At 41.6% G+C, this 25,360-nt stretch overlaps 2 protein-coding genes across 3 annotated transcripts; one reads left to right on the top strand and one right to left on the bottom strand.

Moving 5' to 3' along the window:
• Positions 1 to 222: 222 nt before the first annotated feature.
• Positions 223 to 2,957, bottom strand: 42sp43 (P43 5S RNA-binding protein). Its single transcript, XM_085455467.1, has 9 exons — positions 2,598 to 2,957; positions 2,388 to 2,488; positions 2,224 to 2,320; positions 2,003 to 2,091; positions 1,683 to 1,756; positions 1,437 to 1,517; positions 1,114 to 1,343; positions 903 to 956; positions 223 to 741 (listed from the first exon to the last, which is right to left on the bottom strand). The coding sequence occupies exons 1-9, from the start codon at positions 2,730 to 2,732 to the stop codon at positions 481 to 483; spliced, it is 1,122 nt and encodes a 373-aa protein (XP_085311593.1). The 5' UTR covers positions 2,733 to 2,957; the 3' UTR covers positions 223 to 480.
• Positions 2,958 to 5,795: 2,838 nt separating this feature from the next.
• LOC146711762 (disintegrin and metalloproteinase domain-containing protein 11-like) lies at positions 5,796 to 25,031 on the top strand. Of its 2 annotated transcripts, XM_085454746.1 has the most exons (26): positions 5,797 to 6,505; positions 7,186 to 7,376; positions 9,793 to 9,869; positions 10,147 to 10,213; positions 11,871 to 11,953; positions 12,064 to 12,127; positions 12,210 to 12,270; positions 13,059 to 13,243; positions 14,598 to 14,669; positions 14,849 to 15,015; positions 15,109 to 15,193; positions 16,707 to 16,797; positions 17,234 to 17,285; positions 17,746 to 17,845; positions 17,984 to 18,055; positions 18,182 to 18,274; positions 18,601 to 18,681; positions 18,767 to 18,817; positions 18,896 to 18,959; positions 19,081 to 19,186; positions 19,890 to 20,009; positions 20,128 to 20,296; positions 20,573 to 20,684; positions 21,471 to 21,561; positions 22,787 to 22,804; positions 23,116 to 25,031. In XM_085454746.1, exons 1-26 carry the CDS (start codon positions 6,313 to 6,315, stop codon positions 23,129 to 23,131), a joined length of 2,481 nt encoding a protein of 826 aa, XP_085310872.1. In that variant the 5' UTR covers positions 5,797 to 6,312; the 3' UTR covers positions 23,132 to 25,031. The 2 variants fall into 2 exon arrangements, with proteins under 2 accessions (XP_085310873.1, XP_085310872.1); XM_085454747.1 differs by lacking the exons at positions 21,471 to 21,561; positions 22,787 to 22,804; positions 23,116 to 25,031 and adding an exon at positions 21,031 to 21,464 and having other exon boundaries at positions 5,796 to 6,505.
• Positions 25,032 to 25,360: the final 329 nt, after the last annotated feature.

Genomic DNA, 25,360 nt, shown 5'->3' with positions numbered 1-25,360 from the left:
CAACATGTTCAGCAAATGTCAACTGATGTGTGCACCCGAAGCAAGCACAAAAGATAGATGCAGGAGAAGAACAGCTGTTTGAGTGTGTTCACAATGAGATGCAATTAATATGACTAAACAAATCTTGGTCCTTCAGCACCTGCCACTGATGGGCTGACCTTCAGCAGTTCACCTAAACACTCAAGCACTTAGAATTCAAGCACCACTTTGAGGAAACTCACAACTATTTTTATTGGGTCAAAAGCCATGTTACAAAATAAGTGTTTCAGCTGAGACCTGCCGTCTCCAGAATAAGACTCAAAAGCTTGACATCCTAATCAATGTGTCAAGTTACACTGCTTTGAAATTTAAGTATTTTAATGTATACAATCTACATTCAAAAGGAAAAAGACCCATTGTCTAAACAAGAAAAAAAAACAACTTTGGTTTAACTTTGAAACAAAGTACTAACTTAACCAAAAAGCCTGGAAGCATCCTTGTTTAACCTTTTACTGGCGCAATCTCGTTCTTCTCCAGAGCCTGATGCTGTTTGATCCCAAACAGGTTACGCAGATTGACTTCTGGGTCAACATAGTGATGGATCTTGCGCTCATTGAAGAGGCCTGAGAGGTTCGTTTCCACCTTGGCACGTCTGGAGATTCGCATGCGCAGAGCAAATAGGTGACGCAGGTTTTCCTCCACGAGTGGCAGATTTTGTCCATTCAGGCGTTTCTGCCAGGTTTTCCTGGGTCGCTGCCGTTTCTGTTGAGTCAGAAAATTGAAATGAACTTGGTTTAACTCCACATATTAAACATGAATGAATTAGTGAACCCCCAGATTTAGACCTGAAGAATTTAAATTGTAACAGGTTTGCAGAGAAATATGTAGGTGCTTTAGTCTACTTCTACACCATTAGGTCTTACTTTCAGAGTGGTAGCATTTGGGTCATGGCGAAGTAGGTGTCTGGTCATACTCTCCTGCAGAATAAAAACAGTCACTACACAAGTTCCAAAAAAAATAAATTGCAAATCAAGTTTATTATTAAAGCTACTTTAAAACTGGATGTTATGTTTCACTGGCATCTCTTTTGATTTAAAGTAGGTACACATTTCCAGTTTCTTGCTAGAGACCTACCCGCATAGCAAACATGCGAGTACAGTCAGGGAAGGAACATCTGTATTTGAGCAGCTCAAGGTGCACCTTGCGAATATGGTGCTGCAGGTTAAAGGTTGTAGAAAAGTAAGCCTGGCAGTCATCTCTGGGACAGACCAGCACAGGCTTGTGGGAAGCATGCGTCCGCTTGTGCCTCCGCAAAGAATCCACTTTCTTAAACTCCTTCTTGCACACTTGGCATGTAAATGTGGCTGCAACACAAAAAAAACAATTAACTGGGCCATCCTTTAACCAACAAAGCACTGAGCAGGGAAACAAAAACTATGTACTATGGTCAAATTCACCTGGGTGTTTAATCATGTGTTTCTGAAGTTTCCCCCAGGTATGTTCAAATACCTGGCAATTAGTATGAGGGCAGCGGTAACCTGCAGAGACCAGACAAATGAGATCATCCACCATCTCCCTTCTGGGCCATGTTTATTTTGTCTTCAATGCATGAAAAGGTTACACACAAAAGCATTCAACCCCATTTTAATGAAAAAACTGTACCGAGATTAAAGACGACAAGTCCCCACCAAGATTAAACCAACCTGCATGCTTCTTCTCGTGAGCTTTGCGGGCAATATGGGAGTCAAATGTGGCAGCGCATCCATCCTTCGAACATCTAAGTATCCCAGGAGTAAAGACAGAAGTAAAAATTAATCACAGACACCAACCCCACATAGGCATTGGCAGCTCATTCTGCAGGTATAAACGCTGATTAAAGCAGTAAAAGTATCATCTTTAATACAGAAACTCATTTGACAGCTTCAGCAATTTCTTTAAGTCACACAGTAGTGTCAGTATATGTTAAAGCAGAGCAAAATCTGAACTATATTTTATATGAATCCAAGCTATTACATGGACTTACTTGAACTTGGCAACCATTTCATGTTCCTTCAGGTGCATCTTAAACAATCTGCGCTTTTTGAAGGTCAGAGAGCAGTTTGGGTGTTTGCACTACAGGACGGGAATGCACAAGTGATTAAAATGACAAGGCTTGAAAACCGGTTTATCTCAAAAGTAAACGAAGCTGGTGCAAATTATGTAGTTTTGGTGCCATCTGGTGTATAAGTGTATATTCACACAAACCTTGAAGTACTTATTTTTGTCTCCATGGGCGAAGCGCACGTGTCTCTTCAATTTGCTTGCGTTAAAGAATGTCTTTGTACAGGTCACAAACTTGCATCTGCATGAATCAGAAACCAAAGTGAGACGACAGCTGAGAGAAGGAAAACCGTGTTTGAGTTACTTACTTGAATCGCTTCTCCCCGGTGTGCTCAAGCATGTGGCGCCGCAGGTGAGAGCTTCTGGAGAAGCGACGACCGCAGCCGGCAACTGCGCACTGGCACGGGCGCTGCACGCATTTGTCATAGTTGTAAAGTTACTGTTTCTTACTTTATTTTTCAGTTTAAAGGGTTTAGAAAGAAAGGCTTTGGCACTGCGTAATTGAATATTTTCCTTACCGCCCCGGTGTGCACAGTCTCATGCTCTTTGAGTTTCCACTGCCTGGTGAAAGTTGCGCCACACTCGCCATGAGAACAGCTGAATAACTCCAGCGGTTGACCGCCGACAGGTTTCCCAGCTCGCATGTCATTCATTTTTTTCTGATATCTGAAAGTTACTCTAACTACAGAACGTTATGAAAACCGAGCGGCTGTTCCCTGCCAGTCTTATACTCTCTGGAAAGCTTTTAATTAGTTAACTGGCAGCGTCCTGACACCAGGCGATGAGTCACGCTTTACTATACTCTAAGAGAGAACCTGAAACCAATTAACTGCTAATTACCTCATTTTCCGCCACTTGGCCCAGCTGTAGTCACACAAACCTGGGCAAACCAGCACATCAATCAGCTCGTCACGTTGCTGTCCATGAGTGTTGCTATACTTTTTTTTTTCCTGAAGTGATACAATGACGGCTAAAGAAGACACATCAGAGATTAAAAACAGCAAACTGTGATGTTAAATTCTAATAAGGAGGCTATATTGTAAACATGCCTTCATGAAATTGGCTCATACTTAACAATAAGGACTCTTTCAACAACACCCCTTACTAACACTCCACGCTGAAGCTCTTCTTGATTACATAGGTAATCAGAGTTGTACCTGTGGCAAGAGGTACCATGGGAAATATACACTCACTGCCCACTTTATTAAGCACATCTTGCTACCAGCAAGTTGGATCTTGTTTGTTTTTGTTTTTTGTTTGGTTTTTTTTTGCCTTTAGAGCATTCTTAATTCACCATGAGACAAATTCAACATGGTGCAGAAAAAAACTACCCAGAGATTTTGGTCCAAATTTATATGATAGCTTAACACAGTGGCTGGAAACTTGTCGGCTGCACACCCATGACACAGACCTCCAGTTCCACCACATCCCAAAGATTCTCTATTAGACTGAGATACAGTCACTGTGAAGGCCACTGGAGCACAGTGAACTCGTTGGTATGTTCAAGAAACCAGGTGAAGGTGATTTAAGCTTTGTGGCACGGCACATTATTCTGCTGGAATCAACTATCAGAAATGTACATGAGTAAAAAGATGGACATGCTCAGCAATAATATTCAGGTAGGCTGTGGCATTTAAATGATATTCAGTTAGTATTAAAGAGCCAAGAAAATATCCCCCACATCATTACACCACTAGCCTGAGGAAAGAACAGAGAATGAACAGAGGATTTTGAGTTGTTTACACATTTTGAATTTTAACAGTTGGATATTTAAGTTACTGTTGCCTTCATATCAGCTTGACACAGTCTGACCATTGTCTTCTGATATCTGGCATCAATGAGACATTTTCACACAAAGAACTGCTTCTCATTGGATATTTTCTTTTTTTTCCCATTCAATTAAAGCGCTGACTGTGATACAGCACAGTCCACACCAGAGGGTAGTGTGTCTCTATCACAGTTGGCTCTGCCATTCAGATTCATGCACAAACTGTAAAAGTATTTGGGTATTCCCATTTATTTACTTGTGTATGTCCTGCATTCTGAAACAAATGCCTTCTGTTTCTCAACACGTCCGTTGGATTTTTAATGAGAATCATTGTAGAAGCTGGTTGAGACTTTTCCCCTGTTTTAGCAGAAGGTGTTAGACAGCTTAACAAGACTTCAAACATTTATATGCTACAGAAGGAATCCCCCTTTATATAACACGTATGGGAGGTGTATAGTGATGGATGCTGATTTACTGTGATTCCACCTGTGCTTTTATTACTGTGACATATCAACATCGACTGTCTATAGTACAAGTTTTGATTCAGGACTGGCTGCTTGAGAAGAGTTGTCTCTGTCAAGCTCTGATATAAGAGGGTTCAAGATTGTGATTATTATACATTACTTACATTTAAGTGTAACCTGAAATCTTAAAAAAAATGGAATTCCTCATATCCTTTATATTCACCCTAAAACCAGTGTGACCACTGCATCCCTGCTCACAGAGCCACCTTTGCACTACTTGCAACTCAGCTGTCTTACTGCAGAATACTGCATCAGCACTATGTGACCACTTACCAGATCACAGTGAAGACTTTAGTGTTTGAATCAGAAAGCCAGCAGCAAAGTGCAGACTAAAGTCAGTGTCTGTTTAAAGTTTTAGAACTGCAATATTCTGGCAGCCATCATTTTTTATTTTATTTTATTTTATGATATTTTATTTTATTTTGGCAGGGCAGGAGCATCTTTAGCTTATGCTGCATTCCTCCTGATACTCCCACCTCCATCTCTTCCTGCTATTCCTCCTTCTCTGCTTGTCTCAAAGGGAGGTAAATGAAATATTCAGAGGGGGTGCCGGTGCAGTTTTTCTCCATTAGTTTGATGTATTATAGGATGGCTGCTGAGATTGGACTGCACCAGGGAAGCTAAACCCAGCAGGTGAGAGACAGCAGAGAGACTGCAGGTTTCAGCGTCCATCTCCATTAGTGGCTTCTGATTAGGAGTCATAAGCAGTTAAACTCATACATCCCTTTGAACACAGCATGTTTTACTGATCACTGGGGCCAACAAAAGCTTTAGAGTTACTTTAGTCAACATGATCATGTAATGTTCTTGTAGGGACATTCACAGTGGTCAGTTGGAGTTTTTCATTTCACTGACAGCAGTGTGTTTGGGCAGTATGCTCTGTGTGATGCTTGATTCAAATAAAAAGACTTAATCAGTCCCTGATATTACACTTTAGTAGCAGTCGTGCATATTCACTTAGCCGCTCTGCTGTGGTTAAGTAAGTACTCAGTGGACCACATGTAACATTCATTTTTTTCCAGCATTAATATTACGTTTTCTTCTTTTGCTACATATTTCCAGACCTATAAGCTGAATGTAACACTGGCTCTTAAAGTGAAAACCAGCTTCTCATTACAAAAACAGTGATTTTTCTAAATGTTAAAACAGCAGGATGCATTCAAACAGGTTAAACATTTGGAGATCCCTGTGATTAAGTTTATTTTTATGGCATTTGGTATAACTTGCAGTGCTGAAATGAATAAAAATGAATCGTAAGAATATCTTGAACAGTTTGAGCTGTTTAAGGCAGAAACAAGGTGTGAACAGTATGGCCTCTGCTGTAGCCGGTTTGTCAGAGGGTGTCTTGGGTTCATAATGTCTCTCCTCGGTCGGGACCACTTTCATCCCCTATAGAGCTGTGATCTTCATGTCAACGCTTTCCCGGATACTCCTGATTAACTCCTTCATGTTCAGAAAATGAATGAACTGCCCATCCCTGATCCCCTTTCGAGCTTTTCTCCGGCTGGCGGGCTGTCGCATCCTCTTCTTGCGCAGAGCTGCATGGCAACGGGAGGAGGAGGCAGCTCGGGATGAAGGAGGGTACCAGCGTCCCACGTGTCCTCCTCACCGCAGACCCAACGCATTGCTCTTCGGTTTCCCATCCCTTCGTTTCCGCATACTGCAGATTCGCATATACACACACATACAACCTCATCCATACACCCATACGCACCCGCGCAGGCTTGCGGAGCTATGATTCCGCGGTGCGCACTCTCCCGTTCCACACTATTTCTAAACTGATCACTCTCTAGGCCTGTATCCATCATCTCCGACAAAGGCCTGTCACTTCTTTTTTTCATCATTCTGATATGCAAATCCAAATTCTCTGTAGCAGTGTTGACCGGAGCTGAGAGGGCGAGTGATAGAGAGGGGGAGAGATGAGAGGAGGCACATCGTCAGATGTTTAGTAGATTGATTTTGGATCCTCGCCATCATTTGTGTGATTTTTTTAGTCTTTTCTTCACTCCGTCTGCCGGGTTCGTGACATCCTGCGGCTCTCCATGCTGTAATCCGGGGGAATATGTGAAGATCATGCTGGCGGTGTGGTGCTTCACGGTCTTTGCTGCAGTGGGCGAGAGGCTTGCAGTCTCAGGTAAGAGAGAGAGAAGCGAGCGAGGGGGTTTGGATCGAGAGAGGGAGAACCCCTTTCGTTTCCTTTGCATCCACTCTTTTTTTCACCGTGAACAGCACTTTTCGAACCCCGGTGTAGGCTCGTAATTTTACTGTAGCGGGATCTCGGTGCCAAACAGCCCACTGGCCTGAAAGCACAATTTGCTGCATCAACACATTCCCACTGCAGCCTCATTACCTATAACGTATCCATAACCATTTCAGACGAGCATTTAGGAAGAAACATCTACAGCACTAGAATATAACTACATTTTATTGCCCTGGGATGACGATTTGTGAGCCTTTCATTTGTATACTCACAATATGCAGGCTTATATGAGCATCCCTATTGTAGATAATTTAAGTAATGACAAGTATTCTAATTATTTTCCATCAGAGCGTGCACATCTAGCTATATCCACTATTTTTATAAAATACTATTACGGATAAATAATGTTCACTGTTAAATTAGGTCACCAAACCGTGAGCTTACAGATGAAGACGCTCACAGGCTGATTTGTTTTAAATGTGCATTACTTTGTGCTTGTTTTTTATCCTTAAAGAAATCCCCGCTGCTCTGTTTGGGCAGGTTCACTTGTGTTGCTAACTTGCAGTGCCTAGTGGAAACACACTGTGAGAGTTTTCCTCTTGTATTACATACAGGTGTTGACAGGAACCTGGAGCAGGATGGAAGCATGTGGGACTGGTTTGCCCCAGTGGGCCGGGCGGAGAGTGGGGACACTGCAACCGAGATCATTTATCCAAAGCGCCTCGTACAGCAAATCAAGTCAGAAGAAGAAATGGCTCATGACTACTTGGGTACCAGGGTGAAGAATAGCACCGGGGACACCTTGGTGAGCTTACATCCTTAATTCTGTTTATTCCCATGCTGTAAAGGATCCCAGACAAGGTTTTAGGACCCTTCCTAAATAAAAGAAACTGATACATTTCACTCTAAATTGAACAAAAAGAAACTATTCCACGTGAGTAATGCATAAATACATGTTTCAATGAGAACTTAAAAACATTTGCCCTGCACTAAAATCAATCATTTCCTGCATTTATCGAGGCATAAATGCAGGAAATCCTTGACCATTTCGACTGCAGATAACTGCATGCGTGTACAAGGGTGTGACAGCACCAGGACAGACTTTTATTTTGTTGGTGTCAACCTCCTTTTCCTCCCTGTCAGTAAAACAGTGCAGTGCTCAGCTCCCCACTGCTCATGCGGCTCCTGCTACACAGAGATAACAGCGCAGGGCGGTGTATTGCAGCAGCCTCTACTCCTTGCGATTTTGACCCATTTAGTCAGTGAAAATCCCTTTGAATGTGAAGTGAAGCAGCGTCCGGTGGGTGTTACCAAGAAGAGTTGTTGCTTGAAGCTATTTTTCCCTTCCCTAAATTTAAGCTGTAACCTCTAGCAACAAGTTATGAAACAACACTTGGCTTTCTTAATACGCACTGCTCAAATGCTGGTTAATCAAAGAGCTGTTTAAATGCCGCGCGATATATGAAGCGACCACCATCTCCACAGGACAAAGGTAGACTCTCTTGAAATAGTCGCATCATCTGATAACTCGGATGCCACGCTGAGTCTCTGACTTCTTTATTATTCAGTAGTGTGTTGAAGTATGTCCCATTAATTATAGAACAGGCCTGTGTAAGAAGTGCTGGATGGTCCAAGAGGTTTGAGCACTCTCCCCCATCCACTGTCTCTCCCATTCTTTCTCTCTCTCTCTCTGACAGTATATTAGGCTCAGTACACACACCAGAGTCACATGCTTCAAGATTTGAGTGAATACATATGCTATAATCTTGGGAAGAGATGGTGTCTTAAATAAGCATAACTATAATATGTTCATAAAATGGTTTTCCGTAGACAAGATTTCAAAAGTCTCAGCTGCCTCACTTGCTGTGTTTTGTTTTTTAAATATTTAAGATGCTCGGAATAAGAGACCAGATAAATTTAGAAGCAGCAGGGAGGGATGAGCTGAACTTGTTCTTTTTTTTCTGTCACATCACACTGTGTTCAAAAATAGATGAAGCAACATTTTGGCTGATTTGATTTATTTGGTTTTGCACATTGCGTTCATTTCGGCATAGCTTAAACTCTACAGATTATTAGATGAATATAGATTAGCATCTAGAATCAGATGTTCTCAAGGAAAAAGATAAAGGTATCATAAAGGTATAAAGTTATGGAGCAAGGCAGTTTGTGTGAGAGCAATGCTAGCATAAATCTTACAATGTGTTGTTTGAAGTGTTATTTTATGCAAGAATGTATATTGAACTTTAAGCAATTTACATTTCAGTATCCACAATGGCTTTAAAAGATCTGTAGCAGGTGGGGGCTGCTGGAGACGAAAATAATGATGTGACACAATTGAAGAGGAGTTTCTAAAAAGGACCTTTTAGTGTGATTGTTTCGGCTTTGAAACCAGCAACAATGAGAAAGCGACTGAGTGACAGATTCAGACAAATATGAACTTTTTTGATATTAAGTCTTTGTGATACCATCAGCAGCATCAGAGCAGCTACTTTGTCTTAAAAATAATGTCTTTCAGCCACGTCAAGAACAGTTAAATAGAAACAATCTAAAGCAGTAGAGCAGTGTTACTGTACAGGGACAGAGGTACCAAGCTGCAGCCTCTCCAAGACAATAGTAAGAAATCTGTTGTCTGTACTCAATGGAGGGAATAATTTCTGCATAGTGATGCGTTTTATTGTAAAAGCCCAGTGATTCACTGCAGCCGGTTCCTCCAGACTGAGTTCAAAGCCACGCTGGCACAGTCGAAGCTGCTGAAGAGACATACTGTTTGGTCCGCAGTAAATTTCACTCTCTCCTGCCCCTGCGGTGTCCTTACGTCCTCAAGCCTGGCAGCTGACCATCCGGGGACACAGCATGGCTGAATACATAGGAGTAACGCTTTCTCCTCTTCCTATCCTCCTGTGAAGACCTCCTCTATTTATCCTTATCACGAGACTCCAGCTTAGCTCCTAAACAGCCATAGCTCTGTGGAGTCAAGCTTGCCTGAAAGCTGGCAGCCAGTGCTGATCAATGCAGACTTTATAAATCATAATATCTCAGCTGCTGAGATGCTTTTAGACCTTACACTGTATTGATTCTGCTGAATTATTCATGAGACTTTTTCACAACCCTTCTGTGGCTTTCACAGAGTGACACATCTAACCACAATTGTTTTGTTACACTTTAATTTATCAGCTGTCAAATCCATCTCTCTAGCGTTTTTTTCTTTTTTCTTCTTTCAGCCTGTCCACTTGGCCCAGAGCTGTTTCCAAGTAGAAGCCTTTGGACGCACCTTCACTTTAGACCTGGAATTAAATCAGTTAGTATTACCCTGTAAATTCATCAGATCTGCTTTTTTTTTTGCACATTTTGTATCAGTGGGTGCTCTTAATTTACTGCAGCTGTTCTAATTAGCATTTCCCCACACTTAAGCAAATGCACTTAGCGCCTCTATTATGTTTCATGTCAAGATGGGGAACACCAAATAAATTTGTGGGGAGAACAGACAGCAGAAAAAAATCCCAGTTTATTATTATTATTTCTGACTAGAAAGGATGCTGTTGCAAGTATTTATAATATCTTATCTCTCTTTGCAGCCATCTTCTGTCTTCAGATTATGTAGAACGGCACTTTAACCAGGATGGCAGTCCCTTTCAGTCTGTGGTAAGGTTTTCTGCATAAGGTGGGATGCTCACATGATTTCAGTGCATGAACGTGATTCAAAGCAGCATTATCAGCATATTAAAGAGAGTGACCAGAGCAGCAGTGCAACACTCACTTAAAGTTTTGCTTCCTCCTGACAATCCTGAACTGATATAGATCAGATTATATAACAAAATCCTTCGGCTCAAACTGTATTTATTTTTATTATTCTTATTTTAGAAGTAAAACACACTTTTTAAGCCATCTTTTTTAAAATTATTGTGCTGATGTTTTCTACTATTTGATCACAACCTCGTGCTTTCATCTATTTATGGAAAGTGCATTTCGTCCTCCCTGCTTTAGAAGTAAGCTCGTGAACATTACCGGTCTGCACATATGTGGGTTTGCCTATCAGTACGTATGCATGCCTCTCTGCTTTTCTCAGACTGCTGAGAAAGAAAGGAAGTGATCGCCCGTGGTGTAAAATCACAAGCCCACGGAGAGAATCGTCGAGCGAACGTGGAAACGGGATAAAACCTTGACATCTAACGATGAGCTGTGTGCTTGTCAGGAGGGACCAGTGGAATGTGACTGCATTGTGCAAGCCAGGAGGGATGGCTAATGTTTGTTTTTTTTCTTCGCTTTTTCGTGGACAAATGTGCCACTCACTGCCCCCAGCACCCACCCACCCACTCAGCCAGCTCTCACATCCCCACCCACAATCATTTCGAACTCTCCTTCGGTCCTCCTGACCAATCACAAGCCTGTTTCCATAGCAACCAGTTAGCTCAGCAGTGTCATTAAGTTCTTGGCAGCGAAGAGAATGAAAGAAGACCGAAAGGGAGGGAAGAGCAGATCTGGAATGAGAGGAGGAGGAGGGGGATATATGGAGTAAAATGCCAGTTAATACAAAAGCAAGATGAGCTTTGGGATTGGGGAGGAGTAATTCTGGGGGTGTATGTGTGTTCACAGGCAGTCAGATTGTGCCTGGAGTGGTGAAAAGAGAGAAGGGGCATGCAGGGTTGAGGCTGGAGACCTGTGGTTAGACCAGATTGTCCCTCAGCTGGATGGAGGCTTCATGTGATGATGCCGCTTCTTCTGGACATAGCAGGCATGATGCATTCAGGGCAGCACTTAACCAGAGTGATCCCTGTGATTAAAATACTTTCAAGTTCAAAGGCATTGTTTCCCTGAGCTGCTGTTGTGAGGTCAAAGCGCCCTGCTGAAATCAATTTAATCCAGGTGAATCAATGGTTCTCACATTTCCCGCTGGTTCTCTTCACCGCTTTAACCTTGCAAAGCAGCGTCAGTGCTACATGACAAGAGCAGATTCCTCTTTGGGGTTTTTTGCGTTTAGTCGCAGCCTGTTTGCTGTACAGTTACTCCACATTAAATTTTAAGAAATAACTGTGTGGGCAATGTTAGTGTTGATTTATTGAAGAGGTCCTTGGGCATGGTGTACTTCCAGCTCTATTGTCAGTAGAGTAAAGGAGTGGAGAACACGATACAAGTAGGTCATAAACTGTGCCACTAACATCTTAAAACAGGAAAGCACGGAGAGGTTTTTCCTCACTTCTCACCTATTGTGATATCAAATGATCTATGAAATTGTCCCTATGAAGCTGAGAGTGTGTCAGCAGAGGTTATTGTACTAAGCAGTGGTTCTTTGTCCTCACAGGGAGGGGAACACTGCTACTATCAGGGAAGGTTAAGAGGTTTACCAGAGTCCTGGGCAGCTGTCTCCACATGCCATGGCTTGTGGTGAGTTTGACAGTAGACCTTGTCTGTAACTTCAAATACTAACTCCCTGTGTGTTACAAATTAGCCTCCCAAACTCACCCTTTATTCTTCATCTTGTTGGTGGTTCTCAGTGGCATGTTCTCTGATGGCTTCTTCTCTTACGGTATTGAGCCCTTTCACAATGACAGCAATCAGGTAAATGACCTGTGACTATAATACAGATTTTTATAGTTAAACATTTTTGTTTTAGGTCCTAATCTTAATATTTTCACTGTAGTATGATGGTGCTCACCTAATACGCAGGATGCCTGATATCAGACTTCCGGCCCATTGTCCAGGTATAAAGCCACACTTATCTTACATTCATGACACATTTGACTTCATTTAGGAAAGAACCTATGCCAAGCGCAATTTTTCAAAAGTCTGAAAATAAATGTCACTTTTTGATTCACAGAAGCTGCTCAAAAGCAGCCATTTTCAAAAATACAAAATCATTTCATAAAAATAGATCAAATCAAATTCATAAGAAATGGATAAATAAGCTGGGTATAATTAAATAATAAGAATAATTTTAAATATATTACATTCACAGTGTTCAAAAGGGAACCTGTTTTGTTCCTTTCCAACCTTGTTGTTATGTTAAATTGCAGAGAGTAGCTTTGTATCATTCAAAGTTTGTGAAATAAGCATTTTTAGCTCCCTTCCTCCAGCCTTGAAGTCAACCTTCTTCTGATTGGCTGCCATTCCTGAACAGTAGTTGGGTCATAGCCCGAACGTCCTGGTTTGGATGACCACATTTGGCATATTTGCTCTCAGTGACATCACACAGAGCCAAGTGTAGAGAAAACATCTAAACTGAGCATTTAGAGTAGTCAGACACAGAGCTTTTGGTTCATAGGAACTCTCTGCGTATTATTTGAAAAATTTGCAATGTTTAACATTATTATTTGCTCTTGTAACAGTACATATGTTTCAGAAAATGAGTAAAATTATAACAGGTCACCTTAAAGATTCGATTTTTCATTGTTTAAAGCCAACTTGAGCTAATAATTTTCTGTCCTCTATCTTCCTTAAAAAGTAATATTTCCCTCTAACTGCCTGCAGCTCTGCTTTTTTATGTGTCCAGACTGTACAGAGGACAGTGAGTGGGATGGCAGAGGAGGTGATGGTGATGATGATGACAGACCGGACCAAGTGAGGGAGCAGCAGGCGTCTGGGGGTCTGCGACGGTCCAAGCGAAGTGTTCGCAAGCCCTCTGTGCAGACTGAGACCAAATATATTGAGCTGATGGTGGTCAATGACAATGATATGGTGAGTGCTAAAGGTTCTTGGTAGCCTGATGACTGTAGTGTGTACTGCTTAACCACATACCCCATGGTTTGTCCAGTACTTCTCCTTATTTATTGTCTAAAATTTCAGTGCCACAATCAATAAGGACATAAAATCTCCCCAAAATTACAAATGTACTTGTACAGAGAGGAGCAGTACCTAAATATCACCAGGATTTGCATGGCTAACAGTAAACAAGAATAGCTGCAAATGCTTGTCTGATAGCAGTTTGTGAGTAAAAAATAGCAAGTTAAAAGATAAATCAAATACAGAGCCCAGTAACAAGTAGAAATATACATTTTATCATCATAATATCAGCATTTAAATTAATACCTTTTTTTAGTGGCCAGCTCAACAAAGAAGGATGACACACTGCCACTTGCAGAGCAGTGACCAGGTGTTCTGCAGTATGGCTAATCCCACTCAGCTCCACTCAGGAAACCTTGCTACGCAAACAGAACCCACATAGAGCAACCCCTCAAGAGGGCCTGGGGCTGTCACATATTGCTAGTTGTACACAAACATATGAGCTTTTATTTTTATATAGCAACAAAGCTGCCAGAGGCCAGGCAGTCCAGTTTCATTAGCTCCAAGCTTACACTGACATCAGAATATGTTAGGACTGGACAGTGTACAGGTGTTCATATGCTAGTTGAACGTTTCTTAAAGGAATACAGACAAAGCAATGGATATGCAATAAGAAAAAAACTGTGACAGACTGACCTCCTTTGACAGGTAAGGATGGATAAGAGTCATGGTAAAACTATAAACATGAAGAGGCAGAGAGACTACAAACCTAGAAAACTAAATTAAAGAGAAATATCTGGCAGAATAGATGATATAGAGTGTAATCAAGGAAGTGGAAATAGGTGCATAATGAGACACAGGTGTAGACAATCAAGACAATCAAAAGGGGAACAAAAGACTCACAGGAAGACACAACAGATAACCCACTGCTGAAGTAAAACAGGGAACAAACTGAAAGGCACAGACAAACTACTAGGTACAGAGCTGATGCAAACTTACACTGAACAGAATGCAGAAAGAACATTGGGGGAACACACAAGTAACACACTGATGAAACTACAAGTCAAATACAACAGATTTCATTGTTAAGCAAAAAGCAATATTTGCATTTCATTTAATTAACCGAAACTTTGCCACTTCAGTTGACATTGGTCATGCAAGAAGTACATTGAAACATTCCATGTAACTCATTCCTTATATCACTTGGTCAGTACAAGTAAATCAAATTACATGTCTGATTGTGTATTTGTGTGTAGCAGAGCTGATGTGATCCATCTCTTAAGCCATCTGTGCGTCTTTTCCTCTACAGTTTGTACAGCTGCGTCGCTCAAGCAGCCAAACCAAGAACTTTGCCAAAGCTGTGGTCAACACGGCGGATACGGTAAGTGATCGGTTTGCAGGAAATTAATCCTCCTACTGCTAAACTCTGCCTTCTCACTTCGCCACCTGTCAATAAACACGTGTGTGTGTGGGAATGATCTGTCCCAGATGACACTTACAAAAAATCAGACCAAAACACCAAATGAAGCAGTGCACTGATGGGCATTTTGTGTTCCTCAGATCTATCAGGAACAGCTCAACACAAGGATTGTACTGGTCGCCATGGAGACCTGGACCTCTAAAAATATGATGCCAGTAGTGGAAGACCCATTGACAACGCTGCAAAACTTCATGAAGTACAGGAAGGACAACATCAGAGAGCAGAGTGATGTAGTCCATCTTTTCTCGTAAGACCGTCAAAATAAATAAATAAAATTTTAATGGGAACTAAAGCTTATGTGATGTCTGGACTTGCAACTTTGGCTTTCCTGTGCTCACAGAGGGCGTAACTTTCATAGTAGCCGTAGTGGGACAGCCTACACAGGAGGGGTGTGTTCTCCAACAAGAGGAGGAGGAATTAACGAGGTAAGGAAAATATAACATGATTATAATTTTCTATTACACAGATAGGGTTTATTATAAATTTTAACCTAAAATGAGTAATCCATCCATCCATCAGTTTTCTTAATAGCTTATCCATTTGATGGCCACTAAAGGTTATCTCAGCTATCATAGCGCGAGAGGTGTGGTGCTAACTACTGTATTACTGTGAATCTCTAATTGGACTTATAATATAAATTGAAATTTAGTTGTAAAGCCAAATTTTAATTTTTTATGTATTTTTGTTATAATATTAAAATCAAATCATCAATAAGTAGGACTAAGTTCTCTGATTTAAAACATAGCTGAAAATAATTTATATGAAGCATATATTTTCAAGTAGGTACAGCAAAAAAAGTTGCGAGACTGAACCTGCTCAGTGACTGGGGCTATTCTTTGTGCAGTTTTCATGCTCTACTCATGCTTATGTGGGATTCCTGTGGGTGCCCAGGTTTCCTCCCTCAGTCTAAAGATATCTGTGTTTGATTATCAGGCGATTCTAAATTGATTGTGTGGAGGTGAAAGTTGGCTGTGTCTCTGTGTTGGACTGGCAGCCTGTCCAGGCAGAGGGACCAGGTGTCCCAGCACAGCAGTTTTATCCTGTTTGTAAGTCGTAGAATCAGCACTGCGGCAGAGACGAGCTACTGCATAAGTTAGATGAGTGTAAGTATTCTAGGGTCTGTTGAAAAGTGAAGGACTAGTGGAACAGGAGACTGTTGCAGTAGAGAGAGGACAGAGGGAAAGTGAAGCTGTCAGTTTACTGGTCACTATAAGTTCCTACCCTCATATATAGCTAACAAGCTTTGGGTTGTGACCAAAAGAAATAGATCACAGACATAAGCAGCAGAACTGCAAGTATCTGTGTTCTCTTTTAGAGATAGCACGAGGACCTCAGCCATTTGGGAGGGACTCAGAGCAGAGGCACTATTCCTCCAAATTCAAAGAGCCAGTTGAGGTGGTTTGGGCATCTGGATAGGATGCTTGTTCAGTGCTTCCTAAGTGACGTGTTTTGTGCAAAAGCGTGTAACTATTGCAGTTCGTACTGTGCATTAAATGCAGGAGTTGTACACGGGGCCACAGGCAACAATGATTTCCTTTGTCATTTTGTGGTGGATAAGCTCAGTCTCTCACAAACGTGCTCCTGTGATTAGCCAGCACGTCATAGAGTGGGTGGGAGGTATTGTCCAGCATTGTCCTTGTCTTGGACAACATCCGCCTCTCCGGCAACACCTTAAGGGAGTCCAGCTCCATTCCCACAACATTAGTGGCCTTACCAATCAGTTGTTTTGAGTCTGTTGGCATCTGCCACTGCTGAGATTCCTGCCTCCACAACACAGATGTAAATGACAGGGGGAGGATGGATGGATGGATGGATGGATGGATGGATGGATGGATGGATAAACTCAACTTATGTGACTCACAATAAATATGTGTCGCAAAATATGTGTCCCCACTTCACAGCAAACTTTTACATGCATTCCATGTGAATTTGTTTCAGTATGGAAATGTAGGTGCGATGGCCATCACTTTGTGCCAGAGTCTTGGCCAGAACATTGGGATGAGGTGGAACAATGCACGTAACTCTGCAGGTAAGATAGAAGGAAAGCTTTATTTACAGGGAACTGTAAACCCAGCACTGGAGTGAATAGATTAACAAAGTAAGAGAGCAACATTGGTGCTGGTAGGATTAAGGCAGTGGGGGTGGAGGTGTTAGTGTCCCTGTCCAGCAGTTCTCTTCTGTAATTATACTCCTTCATTAGGTGATTAGTCACCTGCTTCCAAGAAGGAGGAGGTGGTGGTTAAAGCATCCTTGCCACTAAAGAATAGGCTCTATAACCATCAGTTGTATTTTTCAATGCCAAACACATAGATCTATACTGTATCTCTTATCTTTATTTGTTATGAGTACAAGTTCATAATGTCTTGCAGCAGCATTTAAAGCGTCACAGCTTAAGTTATAAATGAAGATCAGTGCATTATTTTATTCCTTTAGTTTATGTCTGTCATCTTTGCCGTTCTTCACAGGAGACTGCAAATGCCCAGATGCCTGGGTGGGATGCATCATGGAAGACACAGGGTAAAATCCCTTTAAGCTACAGTTTTGTCTTACTAATTTCCCTGACTTAAAAAATGAAACACCTGTAACAGAGAGAAACTTTCAATTTTACTGTCTTTCGATTAGTCAAGCCAGTGATAATCACCGATGCATTTGATGCTTTGTGCAAATTTGCTGAAACATAAGACATCAGTGTGCCGGTCACCGTGTAAGAATTACAAATGGTGAATTGAAAGTATTTACTACATGAGTGATTTGGATTTAGCTCCCCTTGCCAGATGGAACAATAAAGATTTCAATTATTCATTTGAGTAATATCTTACTACAGATGGTAACATTTCTGTCAGATTGCGACGTGATGGCACAGACACCCACAATGGATCTGGCATTCCTTACTGACAGAAAAGTATCATGCTGTTTTTATTTTATTTCCTTGTCATGTAGTGTCTTGATCTTCCTTTGTGTTTTTTTGTCATCACAGATTCCATCTGCCCAGAAAGTTTTCTCGCTGCAGCGTTGACGAGTACATCCAGTTCTTGCTCCAGGGAGGTGGCAGCTGCCTGTTCAACAAGCCCAACAAGGTGAGGGCCATGTGGATATGTGGCCTGTGAAATCTTTTTTTAAATCAAAATACATATTTAATTCGGAGTCGCACATTATTTTTTTGCTTTAATCCTTTGAATAACCTTTACTTAATCTTTTACCTTTGTCTCTTTTAGCTCTTGGACCCTCCTGAGTGTGGGAACGGGTTTGTGGAGCCAGGAGAAGAGTGTGATTGTGGATCCCAGCTGGTAAGTAGCTGGCTAGACTGGTTAACCTACTGGAAACAGGTAGCGTCTCCACATCATGTCTATGTATGGGCCCCAAATGGTGTCTTGTTTTCTGGAACTCAGCTGTTTTCATGTCTGTGGTGGCAGGAATGTGCCCGTAGGGGAGGAGCCTGCTGTAAAAAGTGCACCCTTACCCATGATGCCATGTGCAGTAACGGACTCTGCTGCAGTGGCTGCAAGGTGAGCAGCCCTGTATTACAAAGAGCCTGAAAAGTAAATTAAACTGACTGAGTGAAATTTGAACATCAGGTTTACTTTGTCAGAGCATTTATAGTATTTTTCTCCTTTATATGTTATCAAAACTTCTGAAATTTAAAAGATTCAGAAAGTCTTAATTTATGCTGGTGCGGTGACAAGAACAAGAAGTGTGTCATGTTTCTTATGACTCACAACATTTTCAGACTTCTCAGCCTGTATGGTTGCGCGGCATGCATTAAAAATCACCCATATGACAACTGATTGACATGTTTGTCTGATGCCTTTTTTTTTTCTCTGATGCGTGTTAGTATGAGCAGAGAGGCGTGGTGTGTCGACAGGCTGTGAATGACTGTGACATCCCGGAAACTTGCACTGGAGACTCTAGCGAGGTAGCACTCTCTGTACACAACACTGAAAACTGTAAGATCACATAAAACGGCTTCCAGTTCATGATGTACTTTCCTACTTTTGCAGTGCCCTCATAATGTCCACAAGCTAGATGGATACATGTGTGATAATAGTCAGGTAAGAGATGGTTTTGGCTGTTTTCTAATATGCAGTTGAGTTTGTGGTACACTAATTAGCACTGTTTCACCCCTTTAGGGACGATGTTACAGTGGACGATGTAGGACACGTGATGGACAATGCAAGGGGCTCTGGGGCTATAGTATGTGTTAAACACATCCACAGCATCTCTTCCAGCATATGACATTTTTATTTTACTAGTTTAGTCTGATTCTGATAGTTAAAATATGAATATGTATATTTGTTTGTTTTTCCCATCTCAGATTCAGCAGACAGGTTTTGTTATGAGAAGCTGAACGCTGAGGGGACAGAAAAAGGAAATTGTGGCCCCGGTCCTGATGGCCAAGGCTGGCTCCAGTGCAACAAGCCGTAAGTGGCAAATTCCCGATTCTCTTTTTTGGTTTTCTTGCACTGTATGTTAGCATTTTCCTTATTATTGCACGGTCTGAATTTCAAGTGTCTCTTGAATGGTGGCCTTATTTTAAGATTTTCCACCAATTTCACTGAAAAGATTCAAAAGATTCAAACATAAAGAAAAGTGAGGAAAAATGGGCACATGCAATACTGCCGGTATGGTCATCCCAAGACAACAAGCAGCTGGACAGTGTCCAGAGAGACAACAAAAAAGGCTCCACAGAGCCTGACCCTTCCAGACATCCTGAAAATAGCAAAAGTTTGAAAATTAGAGGGATTCACACACCCCCAAAAAATCCACCCTGGCTGTGGCTCAGGAGATAGTCTTCCACTAATTAAAAGGTCTGTGATTCAATCTCTGAATCATTCAGTCCTCAAAGAGTCCTTGTGTGCAATCTCAACCAATTTACTGATGCATCAATCAGGAAGTCATTCATAAAGTTCTGTAAGGATGGAATAAAAACTCTGTCTATATGTGTATGAATGTGAAAGAGTCACCTGCTCATTCTAGGCGTGACCTGAACATAATCCTCAGTTGGCCTGTCAGTAAGGAAAAATAAAACTTCTATAAATGTATAGAAATCTATAATACATTTATGAATTGCACTGTTGGTGAAATGTCATGTTCCTTTTTTCTTATTGCATCGGCTTCTTTTAGAGATGTTTTATGCGGGTTCCTGTTCTGTGCTAATGTGACAATGAAGCCAAAGTTTGGAGACCTCCAAGGTGAAGTGACCAGCTTCACCCTCTATCACCAGAACAAGTACTTGGACTGCAGGTAGTCACATTAAATTCATCCAATCAGTCACAAAGGCTGTTGTCCATTAGTATCCCTTGGTGTTGTAATTCTAACTCTGTCCTATCTATCTATCTCTATGTTTGGATGCTTCAATTAGGGGTGGCCATGCTCTGCTAGAGGACGGCACAGACCTGGGCTATGTGGAGGATGGCACTCCATGTGGTCCCAACATGATGTGTTTGGAGAGACGCTGCCTCCCTGTGGCTGCATTCAACCTCAGCACATGCCCAGGATCCAACTTCGGACGCATTTGTTCTGACCATGGGGTAAAAGAAAAAAAGACAAAGCTAATATCTTCTCATTTTAGAGTGACACTGTCGATTTTTTCAGTCTAAATTTGAATGAAAAATTAATGTTTTTTATGTGAACTTTAACTGTTTCAACACCCTTTTAAGCATCACACATAGGACCTGCTTGAAGAACAGGCTTACGTTGATTATGTTGATCAATACCAAATCATTTTAATGTTCTTATATTCAACTGCCCCGTCTTTCTCTTAGCAGATAGCTAATTGGGCCTCTCTCCCATCAAATCTCTTGCAGACCTGCAGTAATGAAGTGAAGTGTATCTGTGATAGGGACTACACCGGGAAGGACTGCAGTGTCTTCGATCCCATCCCTGAGCCCACGGTCGCAACAGGCCCAGAGAAGAAAGGTCCATAGCAACTCTCACCCTGTCCATGTCTCTCTTTCTGTCTGCCTCTCACATCCCCCTCATAGTCTCTACCCATCATCCCTTTAGCTTCTTCATGTACTGAAGTCGACTACCTCACATTGGACAAAAAGGATAGTTTACCTGAATATTGTGAGGAAGTTAATTTTTAGACCACACAGTGTTATCCTTCCTGCTGAGTCTTGGTTTCAATGTTGGAAGATTGTGTGGGTGTGTTGAGACACATTTATCCATTAGAGCATGTGTATGTAGTGAATGTGTGTGTGTGGTGGTACTGTGTGCTTTGCAGGCACTGCGATTTTCAAGTGTCTTCCTTACTTTCTTGCAGTCTGCCAATGACACAGAGCAATTGAGCAGCTGCTGCTCTTATAGAGCCAAAAAAGCCAAAGCCACCCTGAGCAGGAGGGTGTCCAGCTGAAAGAGCAGGAGAGGTGGAATGAGAACAAAGTAATAAAACACTCTCTCCTTTGTATTTTTGTTACTGTTGTCTTCCTGACTTCCCTCGCTCACCCGCCTGTTCTCCCATCTCCACCCCATGGGCTGGTTACTTCCTCTTTCCCTGCATCTCTCTTTCTGTCTGCAGGTATCTTGCCATCTTTCTCTCTCTCTTTCTCCCTCTCTCTAGTTGATGTTGTTGATGTACAGTGTTGATGCTGTCTTCTGACGTGTGTTTTTTAGTGGTGTTGTTTTGTTTCTGCCCCTCCTCTTCCTCCTCCTCCTCCTCCTCCTCCTCCGCACCCTTCCTTCCCTCCTCCTTCCTCTGCGCAGGTCCAAGTGGCACCAATATCATTATAGGGTCCATCGCAGGTGCTATTCTCCTGGCAGCTATAGTCCTAGGGGGAACAGGATGGGGATTTAAGTAAGAGTTCTGGCATGCCTTTCTGTACCTGTCTGCTTCTACCTAAAGGACGTCCCCGCCCCTCCCACTCTCACGTTTATGAACTAGATGCCCATTTGCAACTCACTGCCCAGCCCAGGGGAGGGGAAATGGGGAGTCAAGTCTGAGACGTGCTAATGCTTGAACCGCTTTTGGCTTTTAAGATCCATACAAAACACAACTACGCTGTAATCAACTCTGAGCTCCATCCTGCACCTTTCCTCCCTCTCCATCCTCTTTCCAGACCCATTTTTTTAGTAATGACAGGGCAAGACATGTTTTTTGCCAGGAACCACTACAGCCCTTTTCTCAAGTCTACTAGAACAGACCTGACTTACCCTACTGGTGCCACATTTTCCCCCACCTGTTTACTCTCCATGTAAAGACTAAAAACGTTTTTGTTTTGTTTTTTTGACACTGGGTTTACCTAAGCATTCATTTTGTCATATACTCTTACGTTGGTGCTTTTAAACACCTGCATTATCCCTTTTCTCTGTAGGCAGCATCCTAACCTCAAATGCCCTTGCTGAAGTGCTCCTTCCGCACTATTCCACCTATGCATGCTTGCTATTATGCACTACTTATGGTCTGACCTAAAAGGACTACTGCTGCTCTAATAGACAGTCAGTATATATGATATATGATGTATATGATAATTCTTTGATATATAGACAACAGTAAATTAAGAAGCAATAAGTGATTCTTAGTTTATAGAATGCAGTCAGTCCTTTTGGGGCCAGAAGTGTCTGTGCATGTGTGCATGTGTGCATGTGTGCATGAGCCATAAGCAAAGTTTTCTCTTCCTAATCATACTGCTGGCTTACTGGGTAATATTATCAGGCATAGCTGTGGCAGACTTCTGTAGACCTGCTGCATGTGATGTGATCACTACAATGTGATGAAGATTTAGGGAAGGACTGGTAGATGAATAATGGATTGAGTCATTGTTTGAGTCATGATGGAGCTAATTCTGACTTGACTTGAGGCAGTTTGACAAGAAGGAAACTCATTTTTTTTTAAAATCCTTAAGTCCACTCTAAGTTGTGTTTACTTGCTTTGCTACTTACTTTGCTTTTTACATAGAATTATAACTTGCAAAGCACATTAATTCTTATTTGTGTGTCATGAGTTCTTCATTTCTTTTATCAATACTGACTTAAGTATCTCCACATTTTGTCTTCTCTCCTGGCGTTCTCATGGGATGCAGGAACATTCGAAGAGGAAGGTATAATATATCACCATGTAATCTGTACACAGAGCTGCATCCTAAAAATATCCCACTATCTCATCCCAAACTCACTCCGCATGGCTGCTGACACAGTAATCCACCATCTGAAAATCATCTCCACAGAACTTATTCAATCCTTTCCATTTCAGTTCTCTCCTTTTTAAAAAATTTTTTAAAAATACTTTAGATCATTCCTATTACACCAGCTACAAAACAGTAAAGCAAAATAGCTTCTCTCATCGTCATCTCCTATCACCTATATCAGCATATCTATATTAATAAGTGCTTAATTTTCACTTGTCTTTCAGATCTGGTGGAGGATAAGATCTGTCTGTCTTTCTGTCTCTGTGTCCTGTCCACTTCTGTCTTCCTCCTCGCACTGTGTCATTTCACGTTGAAGAAGAGGGGAACAAAAAAAAAATAGGTCTTCCACTACTGTCCCACAATATCTCCAAAACCTCTTCCGAGCATCGTTTCCTCCACGATCGCGTCTGCTCCTTTCGTCTGTCCTCCTGGGACCTGTGGAGCTCCTCTCACCATACCAGCCAAATCATACTCATGTGGCTGCTGCCAGCAGGCCACTGAGGATTACGTCCAGGCCACGCCTAGAGCAAGCAGGTGGCTCTCCCTGTGGGAGACACCGGGGTCTTCCTCCAGTCCAGTGGCTATACGAATGTGCTTTGGTGTCTGTGTACCTCTTCTCACGTCTCGGACAGTCTGATCAAGAACATATCAAAGGTGGACCAAATGAGACACGTCTTTCCAATGCCTGCCTGCACATAAACTAACCCGGCCGTCACTTGAGTAAATGCTGGACTAGCACACACAGACTGAAATAACATAACAGGGGCTGTATTGTTTCCTTTTTTTCTTTAAGGAAACAGACCTAAGATACAGTTCCTCCGAGGTCCAGACGTTGACAAGGTGCATCTTAAAATGGACAGAAATTAGTTTTTAATCTACAACATTTGGCAACGTTGAGATAACTTTAACAAAAAGAACACTGTTGTTAGCATGTTTTCCAAAGAAAAGGTGAGTAAGGACTGACTGATCGTAGAAGCTGTTTGTTCTGGATTGCAGTTTGAGTCTTAACTTGAGGCATCCTACCTGCCCACCAATCTCCCACACCCTCAAGTTTTCAGGTACAAAAAAAGGAAGCTAGGTGTTGTGGTTTTGGGATCATTAAAAAAAATATCATATATATGAAGCAGCAGAGACCGTAACTTAGTGTTTTCGATGACAGACCGACCAACATACATTCCACAATATCTGTCTGTGCGTGTTCACCACTTTTGGGCCCAAAGTTTGTACGCTTAGGAAGTTTACTATGTCTGTCTGCTCAGGAGTGAATGTATGGGTGTAAGAGGTTTTTAAAGAAAGTAAGAATGTGTGTGTTTACATTAATGTTATGGGGCAGTTGTGTCTGTGTACACCTGAACATTCCTCCCATCACTGGTTTTTACCTCTAGCAGATCATCTCTTTCTACAACCTGTTGTGCGCTGCAGCCACGCACCCTAAAGGCAGCACAGAAAGAATTCAACATGCCATGTATCTACAAAAAAAAATGAGCACTAGCCAACTGTATGCACACCTATTTGTAAATATGTGCAAGATATACTGAATGTTAAATGCAATGTATGAAGATTTATTTAAAACTATGCTTAAAAAATAATTTATCTGTTTGAGAAAATTTATAGCTATCCATCTCCTGACACGCCCTGCCTCTGCAAATCTCTCCTGTAGACAAAGCTGTCCATGCATCTTTAAATGTGGCCAAAAAAAAAAAAAAAAGCTACGCTTGCCATCTCATCATTTCTCTTGTAGTTCTAACTACCACTGAAATGAAATGCCATGAGTCTTTTGTACATTTGTTGATAGCCCTGATCCCTGGGTGAACGCCTCAACCCAGAAACTTTGTAAATGAGATTAAAGAGATCTGGTTCGGGGTCCAGAATGCAGCTTGTCTGATGGCGTATGCGGTCAGTTTGGTTTGTTTTGAGCTTTGCACTATGGCTAATGCACTATTGTTATTAATACAATATGTACAGAGTGGATATCAAATGCAATCGGGAAGAAGAAGGAAGAAAATGAGATGCGTCTTACCCCATATTTTTAGAGACTATCTTTTTTGAAATTAATCAATGAAAAGGAATGAAATCAAGACTGCAAATGGATTAAAATGAAGGGAAAATAAAATATTAAAACACGAAGCCAGAACTCTTACTCTCGCATGTCACTGCCTGTGTCTGTTGGTATTTCACAGCTTTAATCGATGGTTAGACTTTCTGCTTTTTTCTGGTTCTTAATTTTTTTTAAATATAATGATTATATGAAACTATCGTAAGAAGGTAGAAAAGAATCATGCAAAACATTGCGTAAATTATATGGCATTAAAGCTTTTATCAGAGCTATTTACACTACTGTGCAGAAGTCTGAAATCGCTCATTTCTTTATATTTTGTGCACGAGGCAGACTTTCTCCTAATTTTTGTTGAAGTTTTCTTGAGCAACAGTTTTCCAGGATTTCTGATGGATTTCAAACTTTGGCTTTGG

The sequence above is a fragment of the Copadichromis virginalis genome, linkage group LG4 (assembly GCF_057382275.1).
Source record: "Copadichromis virginalis isolate Kocher_CV1m ecotype Utaka linkage group LG4, C_Virginalis_male_GT1.1, whole genome shotgun sequence".
NCBI classification, from domain to species: domain Eukaryota; kingdom Metazoa; phylum Chordata; class Actinopteri; order Cichliformes; family Cichlidae; genus Copadichromis; species Copadichromis virginalis.
Note: the sequence above shows the minus strand (reverse complement) of the source record. Positions and strands in the feature narration are given on the sequence as shown.